General features: G+C 44.6%; 1 protein-coding gene across 1 annotated transcript in view; it reads left to right on the forward strand.

Annotated features, from left to right (window-relative positions):
• The window catches only part of TNFAIP8L3 (TNF alpha induced protein 8 like 3), a 35,875-nt gene extending 20,215 nt beyond the window's left edge, over nucleotides 1-15,660 (forward strand). Inside the window, exon 2 of the mRNA XM_004578078.4 lies at nucleotides 14,203-15,660. Coding sequence (XP_004578135.1) covers nucleotides 14,203-14,765 — 563 coding nt within the window. The 3' untranslated portion in view covers nucleotides 14,766-15,660. The remainder of the gene's footprint in view (nucleotides 1-14,202) is intronic.
• Nucleotides 15,661-21,023: the final 5,363 nt, after the last annotated feature.

The raw sequence follows: 21,023 nt of genomic DNA on the forward strand, positions 1-21,023 counted from the left end.
TGGATTATTTGAGGTATTAATGAGGAAGTGAAACGTATGCTCTGTTGCTGGGGGTGAAAATTAGTACAGTCTCACTAGAGAGCCACTTGCAAATCTGCTCCAGGACGTGGCTGTTGTGTTCTAGGTGTAGAGCCTGGGACCTTGCTGGGTGTGTGCACAAGGAAACATGTATGGGCACTTTTTTGCTTGCAGAAAAGTGGAGAGAAGGTAAATGTCCATCAACAGGACTCATGGATATGTATTTATATAAGCAGCTGAGTGACTCAGCAAGATAAATCTTAAAAGCATGTTGAATGAAAGGTTTCAGAAGGACTTTACATGAAGTTTAAAATACTGTTATTAGTATATGAGGTTCAAAAGATTCATGGAAAATGTAAATAAAAACAAAGCTCATTTAGATGCAAAAAGAAAAAGTTGAAATCTAGGGCAAATATGTGGACCTAGCAGTTAAGCTAGCGATGCCTGGGTCTCCCTCAAATAAATAAAATTTTAAAAATTAATGAAACAGGGCCCGGCGGCATGGCCTAGCGGCTAAAGTCCTCGCCTTGAACGCCCCGGGATCCCATATGGGCACCGGTTCTAATCCCGGCAGCTCCACTTCCCATCCAGCTCCCTGCCTGTGGTCTGGGAAAGCAGTCGAGGATGGCCCAGTGCTTTGGGACCCTGCACCCGCGTGGGAGACCTGGAGGAGGTTCCTGTCTTTCTTCCGGCTTCGGATCGCCGCGCATCGGCCCGTTGCGGCTCACTTGGGGAGTGAATCATTGGACGGAAGATCTTCCTCTCTGTCTCTCCTTCTCTCTGTATATCTGACTTTGTAATAAAAAAATAAATAAAAAAATTAATGAAACAACTAGTGGTATAAAAATAAAGTGAGTCACTTGTAAACAACAGAGAACTTAGAAATCCACACATAGTTGTTTTGTAACATGCATTTTTCCTTGAACTTTCTCAAGTTTCCTCATCATGTTGATGCATACTCACACAGAAAGGCACAATTCCACAACCACAGATAAGTGCCTCTTCTCTGAGGAGGTAAAACAGAAGGCCAGGTATTACAAATTGAGTGCTTTACCTCCCTCTGTCTAGTATTTAGAAATCATTCCATCTTGGCAGGAGCCAACATAGGGTTGGTCATACGATCCTGTGTTTGTCTGTGTTTGTAGTGCTTTGTGGTTTTTTTAAAATTCATTTTTCCAAGGGAAGAAAGAACCTGCTCAATCTCCATCTGAAAATGGGCAATGCTTCAAAAAGCATTCAAAGAATTGATGTTTGTCATCCTATTCCTGGCACCTCATAGAGCTGCTGAATCCAGTTCTGCTACTTTGCAAATGGCAGAGCTGGACAGCAGTTTAATATCTCCCTTTTAAAAAATGTATTTGAGATGTAAAGAGACAGAGAATGTGTGTGTACACTCTCCAAATGCCCACAGTGACTGGGGCTGGGCCAAGACAAAGCCAGGAATCAAGAACCAAATCCAAGTCTCCCATATAAGTGGTGGGAACTCAGCTTTTTGAACCATCACTACTGCCTCCCAGCATCTGCACTGGCACAGAGCTACTATCAGGAGCTGGAGGTGGGTTTCCACAGCCTCACATGGTACTAGGACATCTTAACCAGAGTCTTAACCACTAAGCCAATGCCTGCTGCCTTAGGCCCCCTTTGCTTTGGTTTCCTTGGATATAAAATGTTGCTGCTGATGCTGATGCTAATGCTAATGCTAATAACTCCTTGAGTTGTTGCAAGAATATGACAAATTATTGGTGCATAAAGCACTTAGAAGAGTAGGCACTGCATAGGTGGAATCTAATTGTTATGCCTAAACATGATCTTCCATCCTTAGCGACACTAGTTATTTGTTAAATGCAGAAGGCATGGGCTTTGTTTAAAGGCAGCATGTAAGTAGGTGTTATTTTAGTGACAGTTGCCCTTCTACTGCAGTGAGACAAAAATATCTTTAGATCTCCAAAATTAACCTGTTGAGTTGGAGATGATTCAGCTCTCAGCCCCCAGTGACTTCACACGTATCTGCTTCAGTTAGCTCTGGCAAGCAAAATGATCAAACACTCATTCACTTAGAGCTGGTTGTAATATCAATATAAAAAACAAAAATCAATATGTAACTCTGTGCAGAGCTATAAAATTCCCTCTAAAAGCTACATCTACAAGTTTTGATGAATGTGTGCTATTGTTCTATCACATAAGACTGTCCCTTTATATTTTTTTAAAGATGAAATATAACTCCTTCCCGCTAGATGAAAGTTTAAATTTAGGCCTATTTAATGTTTCAAATAAGTGAGAAATCACAGTCATTAGGAAAGTAACAGCAATTTTCTGAGTGCAGATGTATTCAGAAAAAATTACAGGTTTTATCTGGTGAACTTGGGCTCGACTGCAGCTCTGCTGCTTCCCAGCTTTGAGTGAATGCTCTCTATCTGCTGTGCCTCCATTTCCTTGTCTGTGAAATGGAGCTCCTGTCCTTCTCATGCACTAATGTGGTAAAGTTCAGATGCACGGTGTATGCTTCCTCAGGAGGTTATCTTTTTCTCTGACAGTGTATTGGATTGAGTTGAGCTGTGGTGGATTAAGAGACCTAAAACAAGATGACATAATGAGCTGAAAGGTTTTCCAGTGTACCCTGCCAGTCTCTCTTCAATAAACCAAAAATTATTTCAAGGTTCTAAGAATAAGGGAAAAAAAAATCTTGGTCTTCCTCCTGAAGGTGAACAGTGCAACCTGTCAAGTGTAATTTTGCAATGCAAGATATTGAAAGTGATCTAAGTCTGTTCACCCGTAAGAAGCACCCTGTTTTGACAGTCACTGAATGCAACTGTCCTTACTCAGCACTCTAAAATGTCCAGCAGAACTGCAACATTTCATTATGTGTTGTTCCCTCCAAACACAAGAATCACTGTTCCAAAACCTGTGCCTCTCACAGGCCTGGGCCAAAGGCAGGATTTCAGGAACCTCTGAGAGCAAGCTGGAGACACTGTGATTTGCCACATGGCAAAGGGGGTAGAATCTGACAGATTCAGCACTCCCTACTCTGTATCTGGATCACTCAGTCAGTCTTCCACCTCCACCCCAACCCTCCTGTACCTTTCCTGTCCTAACTTAAATAACCCTTCTCTTGGTGGGGGAAGGATCTTCTAAATAGAATATAATCTGGCTGTGACTAAAGTAATAGAGAATTCACTTTAACTGGCTAAACAAGTATTTGCATTTTGAAGGAACAGCCCTGCTTATCCTTGGGTTTCCTAACGGGCCAATTATTTCAGAAACAGGAATTTTTTGTTGTTGTTGCTGTCATCTCTTACACATGGAATTGGATAAGATTTCCTTGGGGTAGGACAAGAGAGGTGTGAGTTGCAAAATTTGACAGGCCAGAGTGGCCACCTCCACGTAGATGCTCTACAGCCACCTGGAACTCAGAGCTAAACTTATCTTGCCCACATGCTGGCTTCTCTTTCCTGATGACTATTTCTGCTGACACCTTTTTAAAAATTTTTAATTACTTGAATGGTAGAGCTATAGAGATAGAGAGATCTCGCCCAACTGGCTGCAATGGCTAGGGCTGAATCAGATTGAAGAGAAGAACCAGGAACTCAATCTGGGTCTTCCACATGGGTGGCAGGGACCCAAAATCTTAAGCCATCTTCTGCTGCCTTCCATGAACACTACCAGGTAGCTGGATGGAAAATGAAGCATCCAGGGCTTGAAACCACATCCCCTCATATGGGATGCCAGTGCTGCAGGTGGTGGCTTAACTTGGCTGTGCCATAACTCCAGCCTTGTCAGTCGGCATCTTAATGACCCCCACACACTGCATCCCTATCTCTAGAGCTTGAGGAAATAGCATCATCCTTGACTCATCCCTCTTCCCCAAAGGCCATTCATCCTGTGGGTCCAGAGGACCAGACAAAGATTGAAATCACAGTGCCTTATAATTGTCTTGTTCATTGACCTGACTTCCTAATACCTTTAGGGAACACACAAGGCAAATAAAAGTGTCTGAAATCTAAATTTCAGGCCATCTGAATTTTTGCATAATTCATGGCTCATTGCTGCTCAGATCTGATTAGGTCAGCACTTTTATAGTCTGATTAGAGAAGCCCCACCCTATGTGAATATGTGAGCTTGCTCTTGAAACCATGAACATAATCTTCCATGACAAGTGAATCTGTATGACCAAGAACATATACACTGATGCTGAAATAAATCAGAACTGCTAGAAAGGAACAAGCCACTGATGGACATGATAAACACCCCCTCCTCTGTCTCTACTCTAAGAATATCACAACAAAAAGTACATATCACACCATAGTTCCTACAGGACCAGTCTGCATGTTACTATTAGTAGAACATAGATTATCCCATGACCAGAAAGATGGAAACATACATAGAGATTCTAATACTTTCATTTCGTGGACCCTGCCAGTGGTACCTGGTGAAGGCTGCTACCCTCCCAACCACAGTACCTCACCCACACACCCCACAAGCTGCTTGCTTCTTGCTGCACGTGGTGGACTTCTGGTCTCTCCGGAAGCCTGAGTGAGTCCAAGGGATCTTTCTTCAATACAGATCATTGCTTTGGAGAAATGGAGGAGCCAGACCCCCAAAGTCCTCAAAGATGTGCAGGGTCAGCCGTTGGTCAAAAAACTCATTCCCTAGCCCTCCTCTGTCTTCTAAGTTTTACTGCAGATACCTTTTAAAGTATCACTACATGTCTTTGTCAGGTCTCAAAAACACCATCTCAAGTCTGAAAGGGATTGGATCAACAAAAGGTGTTTTTCATGAACCTCTAAGCTTTGAGCTTTCTTTGTGTGGGGAGGAGAGAATCCAGGTTTGTACTGGTCCCTAGCTCAATGGTGCCATCATTCCTTAACAATTACATTTCATTCTGCCTCCTCCAGCCCCATGTTCTTTTATATTCCACAAACATCCAAACAGCAGTTTTATAAAGGAAGTGAAAATGTCTCGCAGTGTAACTTCCCCGGAGATGCCTCCCTTAGTTATTCAGGCAACCCCAACCGTGTGACATTTATGTTTCAAAACACCACTTAAGGTTCCTTAATCATCTTGTCTCCACAGCTACCTAGGGACGACCAAGAACCAAAGCAAGGGCCTCGTCTGCTCCAGGAGGCATGTATCATTGTCATGGGTAGCCCATCCTGTGGACCATCTTGCCTCTCCAGCAAACCCCATCCTACCACACACTTAGGGAATACAAAAGGAAACTGGGTTGGAGAACAGATGCTACCATTCTCCCCACTGGCTCACAGCCTCTTATCAGTAGTGAAGGATGGAGCCCGAGGGCCATGGCACATGTCCATTCTGCTTTTCCAGGTGCATGAGCAGCTGAGCGGGAGGATGGTTGCTCATCATGGAAGTTCAAATTCAAAATTGTTTGTGAGGCTACTCCACCTCAAGGAGGTTTGCTTCAAGTGTTTTCCTGACAGTTTCATATTGCTGACTGTGTACCAGAAGCCTTAACGTGGAATCTCCCCAGGATTTTACCTTGCCATGCCTACTTCCTTCTACTCTGGATCCCCTGTCTTAACACACAGTGCTCACTAAGCACTAGATTATTCCTCCCCGGGTACCATCTCCACACTTCTGCTTAACATTTTTATCTAATCCCCTGTCCTGTCCTCTTCAGCTGTTTACGGAAGTGGGCCTATTTGCTGGCTGTTACAATCATTTCCAATTTTCTCATTTTGACACAGTTATCTCTACTTATAGTCAACTTTTCTTTTTTTTTTTTTTATTATTTAACTTCATTAATTACATTGTATTATGTGACACAGTTACATAGATACTTGGGTTCTCCCACCTCTCCCCAAACCCTCCCACCATGGTGGATTCCTCCACCTTGTTGCCTAACCACAGCTCAAGTTCAGTTGAGATTCCCCCATTGCAAGCTATAGTCAACTTTTCCACACACTCCTTAGAAGTGTCATAAGGGAGAGAAGTTGCAGAACCCTGTGAGTATGCCGAGAACATACAAGCCATCCCTGTGGCCTGTGTCCATAGTTAAAGCACTCTCCTGGCTTGCAACAGCCAGCTCAGAGCCTGTCATCTTTTATAACCGTATTTGCTTTATTTTTCCCCCAAGTTTGTTACCTCGTTCTTACCGTGCTCATGTTCATCTGCCCCTTTTCAGCCCACTCACTCGGCTTGGTAAGAGTTTCCTGCTGTTTGTCACCGTCAGCTTGGCATTTCACCATCTGGGAGAGCCTAATGTTTTCTAGAAATCTGAAAACATCTCTTGTACTCCAGCTGAACATCATTTAGAAAAGCAGTAACTTCCACTGGTCCAAGCACTTTTTCATGCAATAAAGTGCCCAGTGAAGTTCTCTTATTTTTTCTCTTCAAACTAGTGACTACCATTGTCACACTGTTCTCCCAACCTTTCTTCCTGAAGGTTCTGAGAGTACTTATTCTCAGAGCACTGTCTAAGCTTGTCCACTAGTCCTGACAGGAGGAAATCCTGTATTCTCTGACAAAGAAGCTTCCTTGGTTTGTCTCAGTGTGCTGGTCAGATGAGTTAAGTTATATAGCTGCTTAATGACATTTTTATCTCTATGTTCAAAGAGTCTGGAATACCATGAACAATTCAGTAACTTCCCTGGTTAGAAAATGGGAATACTGGTTCAAGCAAAGTCTCTCTGGCCAAAAGCGATTTCCTAAGGCTCCTGGTAAAAAGAAATAAGAGAAATAAGAAATCTACTGCTGTTTTATCACCAACAAACATGTGTCCACTATGAGGCCTGTATCCCCACACCCCAGCTCTGGACTCGCAAAGCACAGCTCACACTCTTCCTCAGTCCACAGCGTCCCTGCCTCAGGGTTCCCCAAGTGAGCCATTTGCAGAAGGCTGAGACAGAGGATGGTTGGAAGTGAGTCCAAGATCATTTTTTTTTTAAGATTTATTTATTTTTATTGGAAACGCAGATATATAGAGAGGAGGAGAGACAGAAAGGAAGATCTTCCATCTGATGAAGTGACAACAGCCGGACCTGCGCCGATCTGAAGCCATCAGCCAGGAGTCCTTCTAGGTCTCCCACATGGGGGCAGGGTCCCAAGGCTTTGGGCGGTCCTCGACTGCTTTCCCAAGCCACAAACAGGGAGCTGGATGGGAAATGGAGCTGCCGGGATACGAACCGGCACCCATATGGGATCCTAGTGCGTTAAAGGCAAGGACTTTAGCCGCTAGGCCACCGCACTGGGCCCTTGAGCCCAAGATCTTCATGAGCAAGACAGCTTCTGAGTATAAGTGCTCCCTCATGGCCACCCTTAGATTGTGTGCCCCAGGGGGTTGTAAAATATTGTTATAAAAAGAATATTCTTTCTCTCTATCCCATGCTAATATGTAGCAAAACACATGCCACAGGAGGGAGTCTGGGGCAGAAGGTATCTAATAAGTTTGGAAAGCTGTGGACTGAACAACACTCCATAGGTATCTTTACTGCAGGACTTGTAAAAGCCCTACCAAGTGACCTGTTATGAGGAAACTCTGAAGGGCATGCCATTAGAGACTGTCATCTACAAACTCACTTAACTGACCCCAGAAGCTACTTTCCTGGAGCATCATGCAGGACTAACGACAACTGGGATGCATGTTGGGGCATGGCACCTTCAGTGAGCGGGTCCCACACTGGCTGTAGCAGAATCTCTTCAGGAACTGGGAGAATCTAAGGCAGACTGGGGATCTACTTGGTGGCAGGGGTTTGTCATACTTTTTCGAAGCCCAGTGACTGTCACGGGCCATGACATCTAGGTTCCTCTGTTCTGGACGGAGGACCTTTAAGACAAGAGAGGGGCTGACCCTACAATCCTGCTTATCCCACACCCCGGGAGTTTGTATCTCACATTCCTTCCTTGGTAAATAATAAATTATAATACAAGAGAAGTGGCTGGCACTCTATCAGGGCTTTTGTATCCTGGGGACAGTTACTGTTCTATGTCTGTGGCCTTGGAAATCACTTGCTAACAGTAGCTATCTTCATCTACTTACATTCAAATCCATCTTTAGAGCCCTCGGGGTTTACCTCAGCTGTTCCAATTCAGGTCAGCTTGGGCTGTTGCACATGTTTGTAAATTTGAACTCACTGTCTGTATCTGGTCTCTCTAGAAGGTCATATTTAGAGTTAGATCCAAAGGAATACTGGTTTTTGAGGGCTCCCCCCCCCCACATTAGTGTCTAAAACAGAGAAAATCTAATAGTACATGCTCAATAATTACAGAAAAAAAGGAGGTGAAAGGAAGCTTAGTCTGAAAGGGACCCAAAGGGATTATGATGGACTCTAGAACTGAACAGTAGTGGAAGGACAGTAAATATGGCAGCCCGTGGAGGGGGTGTACTGCTTACCCTGATGAGATGGTAGTCTCTGAAATACTAACAGCATCGTCCACACCTTGAAATGTTTTCTTCATTACTTCTCCTTTCTTCATTCTTAGGGTAAAATGATATATTTCAGCAATAGAATGACCAACTTGTTCCCCATTTGCCTGAACTTTTGACACTAGTAGCAATGAAAATCTGTCTGGGAAATCTCTTACTGTTAGGAAATTGGACAGTTGGACATTGTGGTGCAGTAGTCCCTGGCTAGGTTTGCTCCAAGCTCTTTTCTCCATCACAAGAAGGGATTCGAGGAAGAAACAGAGAGAGAGGTTGGGAGAGATGCAAGGTTTATTTATAGGCAAAGTGAAAGTACACACTCAGAGGTGTGTGTGAGTAGGCTCAGGAGGGAGAACTACAATCAACAAGATTCCAGGCCTTCCTTTTAGACCATCTGGAAAAAGGTGTGGCTTCTGGAATGGGGTTTAGTTGAATATTCAAAGAGGGCGTGGCTTGGGTACTGCCCATTTCCTTTCCTTTTTTTGGGAATCTTGGAAGTGTCTTAGCATCAAGTGCATGATGGAAGTGTGAATATCAGTCATAGTAATTTTATTATAATGAGATTATAACGAACTGAAGGTATCATAGGAACACAGCCTGCAATCATGTGGGATATTTTTAGTTGACATTAGTTTTCAGTGGCAACATCACAGACGTGGTTTTCACTACACAGAATGAAAAGGGTTGGTGATGCACAGAAAGGGAATTTTGAATGTGCAGGAAGCAGGAGATTTGAGCAACACAGGCCAAACTGCCACATCACAGACTGGGCTGCTGTATTTCCTGAGATGAGTAGACTGGAAGAGTGTGGCAGTGCGGACAAAAGCAGCTCCTCCATATCAACATTACCTCCCTGCCTGCCACAACTCTACTCAGAAGACAAAAAGAGTTCCTTTACCAAATAAAACTGGGAAATGTCACGTTGCGTTTGGGCCACCTGGATTAGCTTACTGCTGCTGAAACAAATGACCAGTTAGTGGTTTAAAACAGCAATTTGTCATCTGTTATTTCCAGAAATCAAAAATCTGAAATTGGATTTTCAGGCTGACAGTACGCATTAGAAGGGCTCTATCATTTGTGGGCACCATTTCCATGGCCTTTCCTAGCCTCTACAGGCTCGTGACCTCTTCCTCTCCATCTTCTCCAACCTCTGCTTCCAGCATCACATGTATTCCTCTGTCTCTGCTGCCTCTTTCTTTCACTTACAGTTGTAATTGCATTGGGTTCTCTGGATAATCCAGGATAATCACTCCAAACCCCAGATGCATAGCTCATGCAAAATTGCCTTTCTCAAGGAAGGTAGCATACTCCTGGGTTCTGGAGAATGAGGATATGGACACCTCAGGGAAGCCGTTCTTCTGCCCTACTGTACCCACCACTCTTCTCTGAAAGGTGGTAGAAGACCTTAGTGTATTGAAGGAATAATTTTAAAGTCTCACAGACAGGAATCTCACTTTTTTTGACCCAGTGTTTTTCAAATTTACTTAACCTTGGAAGTCCTTCTTCCCAAGGACACCTCTTAACATACCACTGGAATTCTGCTGCCCTTAGAAAAGAGCAGAAATCAAACTGGTGTGCACACTTCCCATAGTACCGAGATATGCCATGTAACATGCCAAGAGAGGTTGGAGTGACCCAACTTACAGGCCCCAATTTATCTTTCCAACTTCAGTACCAACTCTCTGAACACTTATATGCAAACCCTCCACTTGAACTGACTTGAGGTCAAGTCCTAGTGACTCTCCCTTCTCACTGCTGCTTCAACCATGAAGACCTCATTCTTGTTGTACAATCCCAGGATATAAATTATCCTAGGTCAAGCTCAAAGGATCCTGTGAAACTCATTCTGGCAGTGCCTTTTTCCATCAAGGCACCATAACTTGGTCCTGCCCGCTGCCCATTTAAAGGTACCTTATCAATACAATCTACATTTGATCTTTAATGTACCTTCCTCTAAAATGTTAAAGTGGTAACTTACTCCAGGAGATAAATTTGAATGCCTGGGGATGATCACTAAAACCTTCTCTCAATTTGAGTTTCACTCTATGTGCAATGCTGAGTTCTAGACAACCATTTTGCATTAGGTTATGTGGGTAGAGTAGAATAGAGACACAATTTCAAGGGAAAAAAGGGATAGTCCGTTTTTCAATTTTGAAGGGAGACATTCCTCATGCCATTTTCAGACAATAATGGACATTAGACCACGATAGTGACTATATTACAATACTGAACACATTTAAATGAATGATTTTGCAGATTAACTTGAAAATGTCAACAATACCCAAAAAAATCACATCTTTTCATATTATTTTACCCTAAGGTAAAAAATGATTGTTGCCAAGTTTTTACAATATACAAGGATGCACATAGTTTTTGTAGAATTCTTATGGAGTTTATGCTGTGGCATAGCTTGTAAGGCTGCTGTCTCTGATGCCAACAACCCATATAGGCACAAGTTCAAGTTTCAGCTGCTCTAATTCCTATGCTGCTCCTTGCTAATGCATCTGGGAGAGCAGCAGAATATGGCTCAGGTGCTTGGGCACCAGCATCCAGAAAAAGCTCCTAGCTCTTAGTTTGGACCAGCCCAGGTTTGGCTGTTGCAGCCATCTGGGGACTGAACCAGTGGATGGAAGACCTCTCTCTTTGTCCACCTCTTCCCTTCCCTGCATCTTCTCCATAATTCTGCCTTTCAAGAAAATATGTCTTTAAAAAAAATTATATGGGGAGATCCGAACAAAAGCTGCAATGACCACTGTCTTGGAACACAGTGGTGCAAATACTGGTGGTAACAAGGCCAGGGGTTGGAATCGGGCCAGCCAGCAGGGCTTCATCTTAAATAGTAACGTGCTAGACCCTGGGTGCAAAGTGGGGCTTACACACACACACACACACACACACACATATCTCTGCTCTCACAGTGCTACACGCAGCCCTAACACTTACTGAGGGGATCCATTGCCTCAGTGTAAATGTGTGCCTGCTGCATTTCCAGAGTCTTTAAAAGGAATTTCTCAAATAGCTAGCAGCTGTGGCTACAAAGGATTGATTCTTTCCTTGATATCCCAGAACAGATCTATTTAAATTCCATTGGTCCCATTAGAGCAATCACCTGGGGAGGCATGTTCTCATTGCCATGACAGAGCCATTACTCAACTCATCAAAGGTTTTTCTGTGGAATTGACCTCAAAGCATACAGGGTAATCTTTTGAACTTCCCTTGTACTTGCAAATATTTGCTTTTGGAGGACAACTTGGATTTTTGGAAAGACAAAGGTTATTCATACAGAGGTCTGGTGACCATGGTAGATGACCAGACTCAATAGGAACATCATTGGTCTCAGATCCTGTAAGAGCATAAGTCAGGAATCCAGAGCTTTGTTGTGGCACAGGAGAATTAGGATATACCATTCATTTATTGTATTTCTGCACAATATGTGTATGTTCTATGTGCACCAAGACAAAAGTGAAAAATTCTTGCCATGTCAGTATCACTTGGCTGTGAAATTGCCTGAGGAGCCTGTGGTCTCAGACTGTGGAAACCTCTTGGTCCCTACTGCTTTAGTTCTGCTGATTCCACTGTGGTGACCTTGCTCCGGGCTATACCCAACTGGGCCCTGCTGCTGGAAGAGACCCAAAAGCAGAAGAAGCTGGAAGAATCCCAGGCTGGGCCAGACCAGGAAGGGGATGCAAGGCCATTGTTTAAACTGTGTTTAAGTGTTTACTGGGTTTGTGTCTGCAAAGCTGCAGCAGCCAGTGATTCACCACTGCCCGCTGAAGGAACTAGTCTGATGTGAGCAGAGTGGGTAGGATCCAAATTGGGGAGGGCCCAACAAGAACAGGAACCAGTGCGCAGGGCCACTTCTCCGGTCATTCTGTCTATCACATCTGCCACTTCGTGTGGCACAGGGCATTGAATAAGAGCTCTAGGGTTTCTAGGGGACTTCCAATTGTCAAAGGAATATTGGTTTTTCTTAGTGCAAGTTTGGTGATTCTATTTTACTACTTTCTTCTTCTTCTGCAATGGTCCTCTGGTGTTTTACTCAGCAGACACCACTCCACCCTGTGCCCAGAACTGTTAGGTGCTATGGAAGATGTCTCAGGCCACTAAAATCCTGTGGCAAGATAAGAATAACAGGCACATATGCTCTAGGGTAAGCATAATCAAGGGCTTGCACTTCAAACATAAGCTCCAGCTAACTAGGGACTTTCTAGATAGTTTATCAGATCTAGGACATCATCAACAGTAAGATGCCATTCTATATGCTTTTCAGAAAGGAAACAATTGTGCCAATTAAATTTTAAACTGTTGCTGTTTTGTGACTTGGAATTTTTATCTATACTTATTGAAAGAGACTTTTTGGACTTTTCTATAGACAGTGTTACTCTCATTTTTTTTTCACAATGCAGAAAATAACTGAAAAATAAATTATGGTTTTCCTAAGCTTTTTTCACAAAGAGAACACTAATTGGGTGCAACACTTTAAAAATATAAACTTACCAATTTATTTAATTAAAATGCAGAGTGGCAGAGGGAGAGGAGGCTCTTCCGTCTACTGATTCACTCCCCAAATGCCTATAACCACATAGGCAAGGCCAGCCAAAACCAGCAACCAGAAACTCCATCTGAGTCTCCCACATGGGTGGCAGGGACCCAAGTAGTCAGGTCATCTTCCTCTGGCTCCCAGGAATGTTAGCAGGAAGCTGGAACATGAGTGGGATAGCCAGGAATCAAACCAGGCACTCTTGACATGGGATGCAAACAGCAATCGGCAGCTTAATGTGCTATACCACAACATCTGGACCTGCAACACTCTTAACTTGGAATAACTGATGTTGGTATTTCTCAAACAGAGCCATGGTTTATGGTGCCAAGAACCCTGGCAGGGAAATATTTCTTAGAAAAAAAATATCTTTTGACTTTCTCCCAAATCTCTCATACCTGTTGTATATTTCAACATGCACACAGGAAAAGACAGTCATAGCACAATAGCTCCCTGGCAGTCATGACTGGCAGACACATTCTAATATCAACATCTCAAAAGGAGGAAGACACAAGTTAGACTCGATGAAATACAGATTCTAAGACTCGGTCAGAAAGCCTACCTATGATCAACTATCTATGTCTTCCCAAATGGGGTTGATATTGGAACTACATTCTTGCCATTAAAGAAAGAATTTGTTCGCATGTAATTTCTGGAACTGAATAGTTTCCAATGTGACAGAGGGAAGAGGAAGTTCGCTGTGACCTTGTAGAGGCTTTCTACATGAAATAGGTCAAAGAAAAATGAGACTCTTACCTATACAAGAGGAGATCACTTCCGGCAAAGGGAAGAGCATGAACACAGTGTAGAAGGTTCAAAGCGAGTGAATAAGCTTGCCATGTGCAGAGGAAAGTGTCGTAACCAAGCTGGGGAGGGGTTTGCTTAGAAAATTGTATCGGTTTTTGCTTAAAGAACATAAAAATCAACTTAGTCTTTTTTTCTAATTTGAAATGTGGATTATCACAGACAAAAAGACAGACCAAGAGAGATTCCTGTCTGCCAGTTCGTTCCCAATGTGCCTGCAGCAGCCAGGACTCAGCCAACCACGTAAGCCATTGCCCATGTCCTCCAAGGAGTGGCACTGGCAGCAAACCAGAATCACGAGCCAGAACTGGAACTTGAACCCAAATCCAGGCACTCTGATAGGAAAAATGGAAGTCTCAAGCAGCAATTCCAACCAGTAAATCCCAATTTAGTGTGTTTTACTTGTGGAAACATAAGAAACAGTTCTCATATTTCTATAACACTTCTTTCCTTTTCATAGGTCCCGATGTTTTCAGTTCCAAGAGTCTTGCCCTTCAAGCCCAGAAGAAGATTCTCAGCAAAATAGCCAGCAAAACTGTGGCCAACATGTTAATTGATGATACCAGCAGCGAGATCTTTGATGAGCTCTACAAAGTCACCAAAGAATACACCCACAACAAGAAAGAAGCACACAAGATCATGAAAGACTTAATCAAGGTGGCGATCAAAATCGGGATCCTCTACCGGAACAACCAGTTCAACCAGGAGGAAGTTGTGGTTGTGGAGAAGTTCCGGAAAAAGCTGAACCAGACAGCCATGACCATGGTCAGCTTCTACGAGGTGGAATACACCTTTGATAGGAATGTGCTTTCCAAGCTCCTGCATGAGTGCAAGGAGTTGGTGCACGAACTGGTGCAGCGGCACCTGACACCCCGGACCCATGGGCGCATCAACCATGTCTTCAACCACTTTGCAGACGTGGAGTTCCTCTCCACTCTCTATAGTCTAGATGGAGACTGTAGGCCCAACCTCAAGCGAATTTGTGAAGGGATTAATAAATTGCTAGATGAGAAAGTCCTTTGAGTGGTCTCCCTCCTCCCAGACTTTGCTGATTGAAAGTTGCACTGCCCATTGTCATCTAAGTGAGAATCAAGAAACAAGAAACCTTTGTCAAAGTTGCCCACATTCTGTCCTGATCCATCTCCTGATGCTGATGCTGGACTGAACTCGGGTGTATTGCCTGAGTTCTCTGACGCCTGTCCTACCATCACCTGTGTTTGCAAGCCCAAAGGACTGCATTATTTCCAACCAGAAAGGCTGCTTTGTTCATCAGGTGAGCTCAGTTCATCTCATGGCAGGGGAAGGAAGCCTGGACCAGGAGCCTGAGGATGGGAATTTGCTTCCCACTCCATTTTCCACAACTCCATGCTCTTTATCCCAGAACCACAGGTCTGTCTGCCTACCTCACAGGGCTGTTGTAAGGACAGAAGGAGATGATGTGTGTCCCTGCTTTGGAAAATGATGCTGCAAGGTTACTTAGTATTTCCCCTTCTGAGTGTGAGAGGGATTTACACGGATCTGAACTATGAAGCAGCATAGAAGAAAAAGGACAGTAGAATCTACCAGGCTGAGGTGGTAACCTCTCTCTCAACGTATTGTTTCAAGAAATACAACATAATCCAAAAGTGTGGGGGGAAAAAGTCTAATTGCAAACTAGAAGAGTTGTGTTTTTTAGGTCTTAGAGCAGGTTTATGATCCTGTGGAGGGAGGCTTCCATGGCCACTAGGGGTTGCCCACCCATCACACAGAAACAAGGAAGCACTGTGCCCCTCCTCCCATAAGGGGCACCATCCTCACTGGCTTGCACAGGGCTTGCACAGGGCAGTCAGGCGGAAAGAACCTTCATCCGTATTTCTTAGCCTTTCACAGTCATTTTGTGCTGTTTTCTCTGGTTCATTAATAAACTGAAACTATACCATTAAAACTAGATGTCTTGGAGTTGTGATTCAAACTAAAATTTCTTGGAGTTAAACACAATGTTAACAATAATGGAGTTGAGTGTGGTTATGCAACAAGATGGAGGAATCCACCATGGTGGGAGGGTTTGGGGAGGGGTGGGGAGAACCCAAGTACCTATGAAACTGTGTCACATAATACAATGTAATTAATGAATTAAAAATAATAAAAAAAACAATAATGGAGTTGAGGAGCTAGTGTTACAATGCAGTGTGTTAAGCAACTGCCTGGACTGTGGGCATGCCACATGGATACTAGCTTGAGTCCCGACAAAACACTCGCTGCTGATATACCTGGAAAAGCAGTGGAAGACAGCCCAAATGCTTGGGTCTCTGTACCCATGTGGGAGACCCAGCTGTAGCGCCAGATTCCTGGCTTCAAGGCCCAGCCTTGGCTGTTGCAACCATCTGCAGAGTGAACCAGTGGATGGAAGATTTCTCTGTCTCTCCCTGTAACCCTGCCTTCAAATAAATAAACTTAAAAAAAAAAGAATGCTATTGAAAGGAAGAAGAAAATGAAGAATGAGAGATCTGTACTCCAGGTTTTCAGGTAGATCAGTGGGGAAGAGGCTCCCACACAGACCACCTCCTCTGACTCCCACAGCCTAGCTTGCACACTGAGGTGTCTAGCATCTTCTCAAGATCCCCTTAGCCAACATCAAGAGAGTGTATTTATGTCCTTATGACCCCATACTGCATCAGAAGACTTGGCTTGCCTGCCAAGCATTTGCTGCCTCCACCCTGTCTTCTGCTTCTCCTTTGCCTGATGATACTGTAAAAACATCATCCTAGGTGATTCATGGTTCATCTCACTCTGCGGTCTTTCCCCAGCAAGGGTATCAAGAGATGATTTGTGAGAGACCGTGGCACAATGTACACTGACCCCACTGAGTCAGACTCAGTGAGCTCCCATGTCAACATTAGTGCAATTTCTCCAGCCACAGAATTCTTCTGCCCCTAGAATTAGTCCATACAAAGGACGCCCAGCATGGACTGTGGAAGAATAAGTTAGGCTCTGTTCTTATATTAAATAAATATGTCTTGACTCCTAATCTCTGACCTGAACCATTGGGTCTGTGGTGGCCTCTGGTCATTAGGTAGTGCTGATAGGAGCTGTAGGCAGCGGGTTCTGCCTTCCTCTACCTGGTAGGTACAGGTCCAGCAGGAGTTGGATTTTCCCACGCAGAGTCCTTCAGGCCTGCCTTGGTGTTTTTGTGGGACTAGGGACTGCTTTTCAACTTAAGAAATGGGTCTAGAACTTTGTTTTTCACACAAGGATACCAGTACAAGTAACTCAGACCCAAAAGGAGCAGGTGAAACTGCCCTCCGTGTGAGATTATGAAGGTAGGATCCCAGCCAAAGACACTGCAGGCCCTCCCTGTTCCTCAGGCTGCAACCCAGTCTGGGTTGGAGGGAGGCTGAGTTGGGCTCTCAGAGTGGGCTCATCTCTAAGGAAACTGGGTCCTTTCTTCTCTGGTCTGGGAAGCTTCAGCCCTTCTACCAGCATGTCTTAGCGAGGGCCATGGGTCAGTGTGGATGGCAGTATTTGCTTTTGCCTTGGGTTCCCCCACTAAGGGAGCCAATGGGGCCTTTTGTACCCCTACAGAGTCAGCTGGTGGTACCTCAAGCTTATCAACAGCAGCTGAAAGTATGCAACTAACCAGTAACATGTACACTTCAAATCTAGTATTGACATCAAAATGCAAATGATTCTTGAGCTTCATTAAACAACTGGAAAGCCTACAAACCTCCAGTAGTTTACATAATATATTGATGAGCGAAAGAGTTTCATTTCACAGTCATATTGGTTTATCCTGAGGGCTCCAATCACACATCACTCAGCCCCAAATAACTGTTTTAGCTGAAACAGAAACTGGCAGATACTTTCAAAACCAAAACTCTGTATCTGCTCGTATTTGTAGTCAACATGTCCACAAATTTTCCAATAGTGAGAATACTACATTTAGGGGCTGACATGGTGCTGAGGGTTAAGCTGCTGCATGCAGTGTCAGCATTCGCTATGGGGGTCCTGGTTCGAGTCTTGACTGCTTCCAATCCAGCTTATTGCTAGTGCAGCTGAGAAGTTAGTGGAAAATGACCTAAATGTTTTGACCTCTGCCACCCATGTAGGAGATTCAGAGTTCCAGGCTCTTGGCTTTGTCCTGGCCCCATATTGACTGTTGGCAACCATTTGGGGAGTGACTCAACAGATGGAAGATCTCTCTAATTACCCAGTCACAAAGGGATAGGGGATGGGATAGAAATATAACTCCCAAAGAAGCAGCTGCTCCCAAATGCCTGCAGAGGACAGGAATCTGGAGTTCAATCCAGGTCTCTCTTTTTGGTGGCCAAGTAGTTGAGCCCTCATCTATCCGCTGCCTCCTAAAGTAACAGTGGAAGCTAAGTTGGAGGTACAGTAGCTGCAACTCACACCAGGCACTTTCATTGGGGATGTAGGTGTCTGAGCTAAGACTTTAACTGCTACATTCCCTCATCTCTATACATCTCTGTTTTAATATTCATATGTTGAACTATTTATATTTTGTGTTTTAAGGAGATCTTTGATATATGAATATATATTTGCTAAAAATAAACTGACATTTTTCTCTTCCTATTTTAAAAAAAAAGAAGACACACCCCCAGTATAAAATCTTCCATCAACTAAGGCCCACCCAGACTGCAGAGAGCAATGCTTGGAGAGACAGAAGACCATCTCTAAGGTTGGGGGCTGCAGCAGCTGCCTGTAGTAACCATCTGGACACATCACTCAATCTTAACATCCCTGAACACTCAGCTCTGGCCTCATGGGAAGATCCCAGGGGTTTGTACTGAAATTCCCACCCCACCCCTTGGTCCCTACACTTTGCTCTGTGTCTCCACCCTGCATAGCACATTGCCTGCTGACCACCACCTGCCATCAGTCTGCTTCGCTCTTTCTTCCTGTGTTTGCATCTGTGAGTCTTGACACCCTCCGTAACTCCAGGTCTCTGCTCAGTGTCAAATTAAAATGAAGAGACGTTTCCATCTGTGCTTCTCCAAACTCTCATCTCCCCCATCTGCACATTTTTTTTCAGAAGCAACTTAGTGTGTTAACTGTCTGCTCCAATGAACTTCTGGCATTCTTGTATGTGAAAGAAAGGTGTTCAAATGAGGCTTATAAGCCCTCTGTTTCAAAATCTTTGGAGTTTCTTAAAATTTTTAATTCTACATGATCCCAGGGGCAAGAACAAAATCAATCAATTAAAATTGTAAGCCAGCCAACCAGAGCTGTGAAAGCCTGGCATTAGCGGGAGCTGTTTAACAGTGGACCAGGGGCTCAATGACAGTCAAGGATCAGATGACCTTGGAGGAGACCCTAGCAAGGCCTTCTCGATTCAGAATCATGTGGTCAAATGGATTTTCTTCGTTTACTCTGTCTCTCCCACGTAAGCCATGACCCAAGCTGGGCCCAGCCTCATGCCCTCTCCGTATCTGGAGGACTTCCTTGTTTGGGAGAAAACACTCTACTACAAGTAAATAGCATCTATGAATCTCTAAAAGGTATGTTGTCGGGGGTATGGAAGAAGTGAAGTCCAACAGCATTTTTAACTTTTTGTGTCATTCTGACAACTTTTTACTTTTATTTTTAAAGATTTATTTATTTTTATTACAAAGTCAGACGTACAGAGAGGAGGAGAGACAGAGAGGATGATCTTCTGTCCATTGATTCACTCCCCAAGTGACTGCAACGGGCCAGTGCTGCACCAATCCGGAGCTAGGCGCCAGAAACTTCCTCCAGGTCTCCCATGTGGGTGCAGGGTCCCAATGCATTGGGCCGTCCTCGACTGCTTTCCCAGGCCACAAGCAGGGAGCTGGATGAGAAGTGGAGCTTCCGGGATTAGAACCAGCGCCCATATGGGATCCCGGAGCGTTCAAGGTGAGGACCTTAGCCACTAGGCCATGCCGCCGGGCCCCTGACAACTTTTTCTAAAGATAAATTAAATCATGACTGCGTTCTAAATCCTGTGGTAATGACCGTGTAGCCAAGGGGTGTCACTGGTTTCAGAAGCTGAATTACCTAGGTAGTAACAGTGCCATTCAAGCTGCTTGAGCATCCCAAGTGAAAGGAAAGAACTGATCCCAATGTGGTTCTTTTTTTTTTCCAGACTAGGTCTGGAATCCCTGAGGGGCCTATAGGCATGGCCAGGGCTTCTACGAGGGCTCTGGTTTGAATACCATGGCTTTGACATGAAAAGTGCAAGCCAGCTGGCAAGGAGCAGAGACGTGCGACACACAGATCTGCACTAGGCATGCAGGTGGGTTTCTGAGTAGCTTACCTGCTATTCGGAAGCTGGGCCAGGACAGCTGCTGCCTACAAACCATAACCAAGAATTGATTAGCAATTAACCGAACTGCAACCCCAACAACTAACCTCAAAGGCATCAGAGTGTCCATCGCTGGACAGAGTGAGCACTACTACTTCAAGAAACGGAGTCAAGGAGAAGTCACCTGCACATGCCCTTTCTGTTCCAGTTTCAGCCTCATGGACTGACACGCAGACAAAAGTCCCTGACCTCAAGCTAGCCTGTGTGGTTCTGGAATCCCCAGAGCTTATTTCTGAAGAATGAGGCACGTGGCACTCTGGTCCTGGCCGCATCAGATTCCCCCTCGTTACAGAGAAAACAGTGCTGAGAATGAACACTCACACACACCCTGTCCCCTGCAGCACCTTCGCGCTGCTGTTTGCCTAGTCTTTCCCTCGCTTTGTCTGTCTTCTGCTCAACCCACAGGTCTCCATGGAAGAGGGTTCCCGGCAGCCCACCCACACAGCTGCAGACTGAGCAGCCAGGCCTCCCAGGCTGTGATAGAGAGCTCCTCTTAGCGAAGGCCATTCTGGATTAGTTCCTGGGACAAGGGAGACTAGAGTTCGGCTTCGGCCTTGAGGAGAGGCTGGGTGGGAGCCAGAGCCTGGCGCAGACTGAGTGTGCAAGCCTAGGAGTGGGGAAATAGCAATTTGGTTATGTTGCAGAGAGAAGCACTTTTTCGGACTGCGTCACTTGTGAAGGAAGGGTTTGTGGGTTGGTCCCCAGAGAGTCATTTGGGCTCCTTTCCACCTCAGAGCAGCCAGTTTCCCTATCAGCATCATCGGTCCCTTCCGCAGTGGCCTGGGGTTGCCCCTACTTGTTGATCCAGAAAGTTATAGCTCAGTGATAGAAATAGATGTCTGGATTTGGCCTTGGGGAGACTAGGGAGACAGATGTTTGGGGTTTTGTTTTCTTGCCTGCACAAAGCGTGGGATATGAAATGAACGCTGAGTGGGGAGGTTTCTTCTTGGCTTGCCTGCTGA

This window comes from Ochotona princeps, chromosome 6, assembly GCF_030435755.1.
Source record: "Ochotona princeps isolate mOchPri1 chromosome 6, mOchPri1.hap1, whole genome shotgun sequence".
Lineage (NCBI taxonomy): Eukaryota > Metazoa > Chordata > Mammalia > Lagomorpha > Ochotonidae > Ochotona > Ochotona princeps.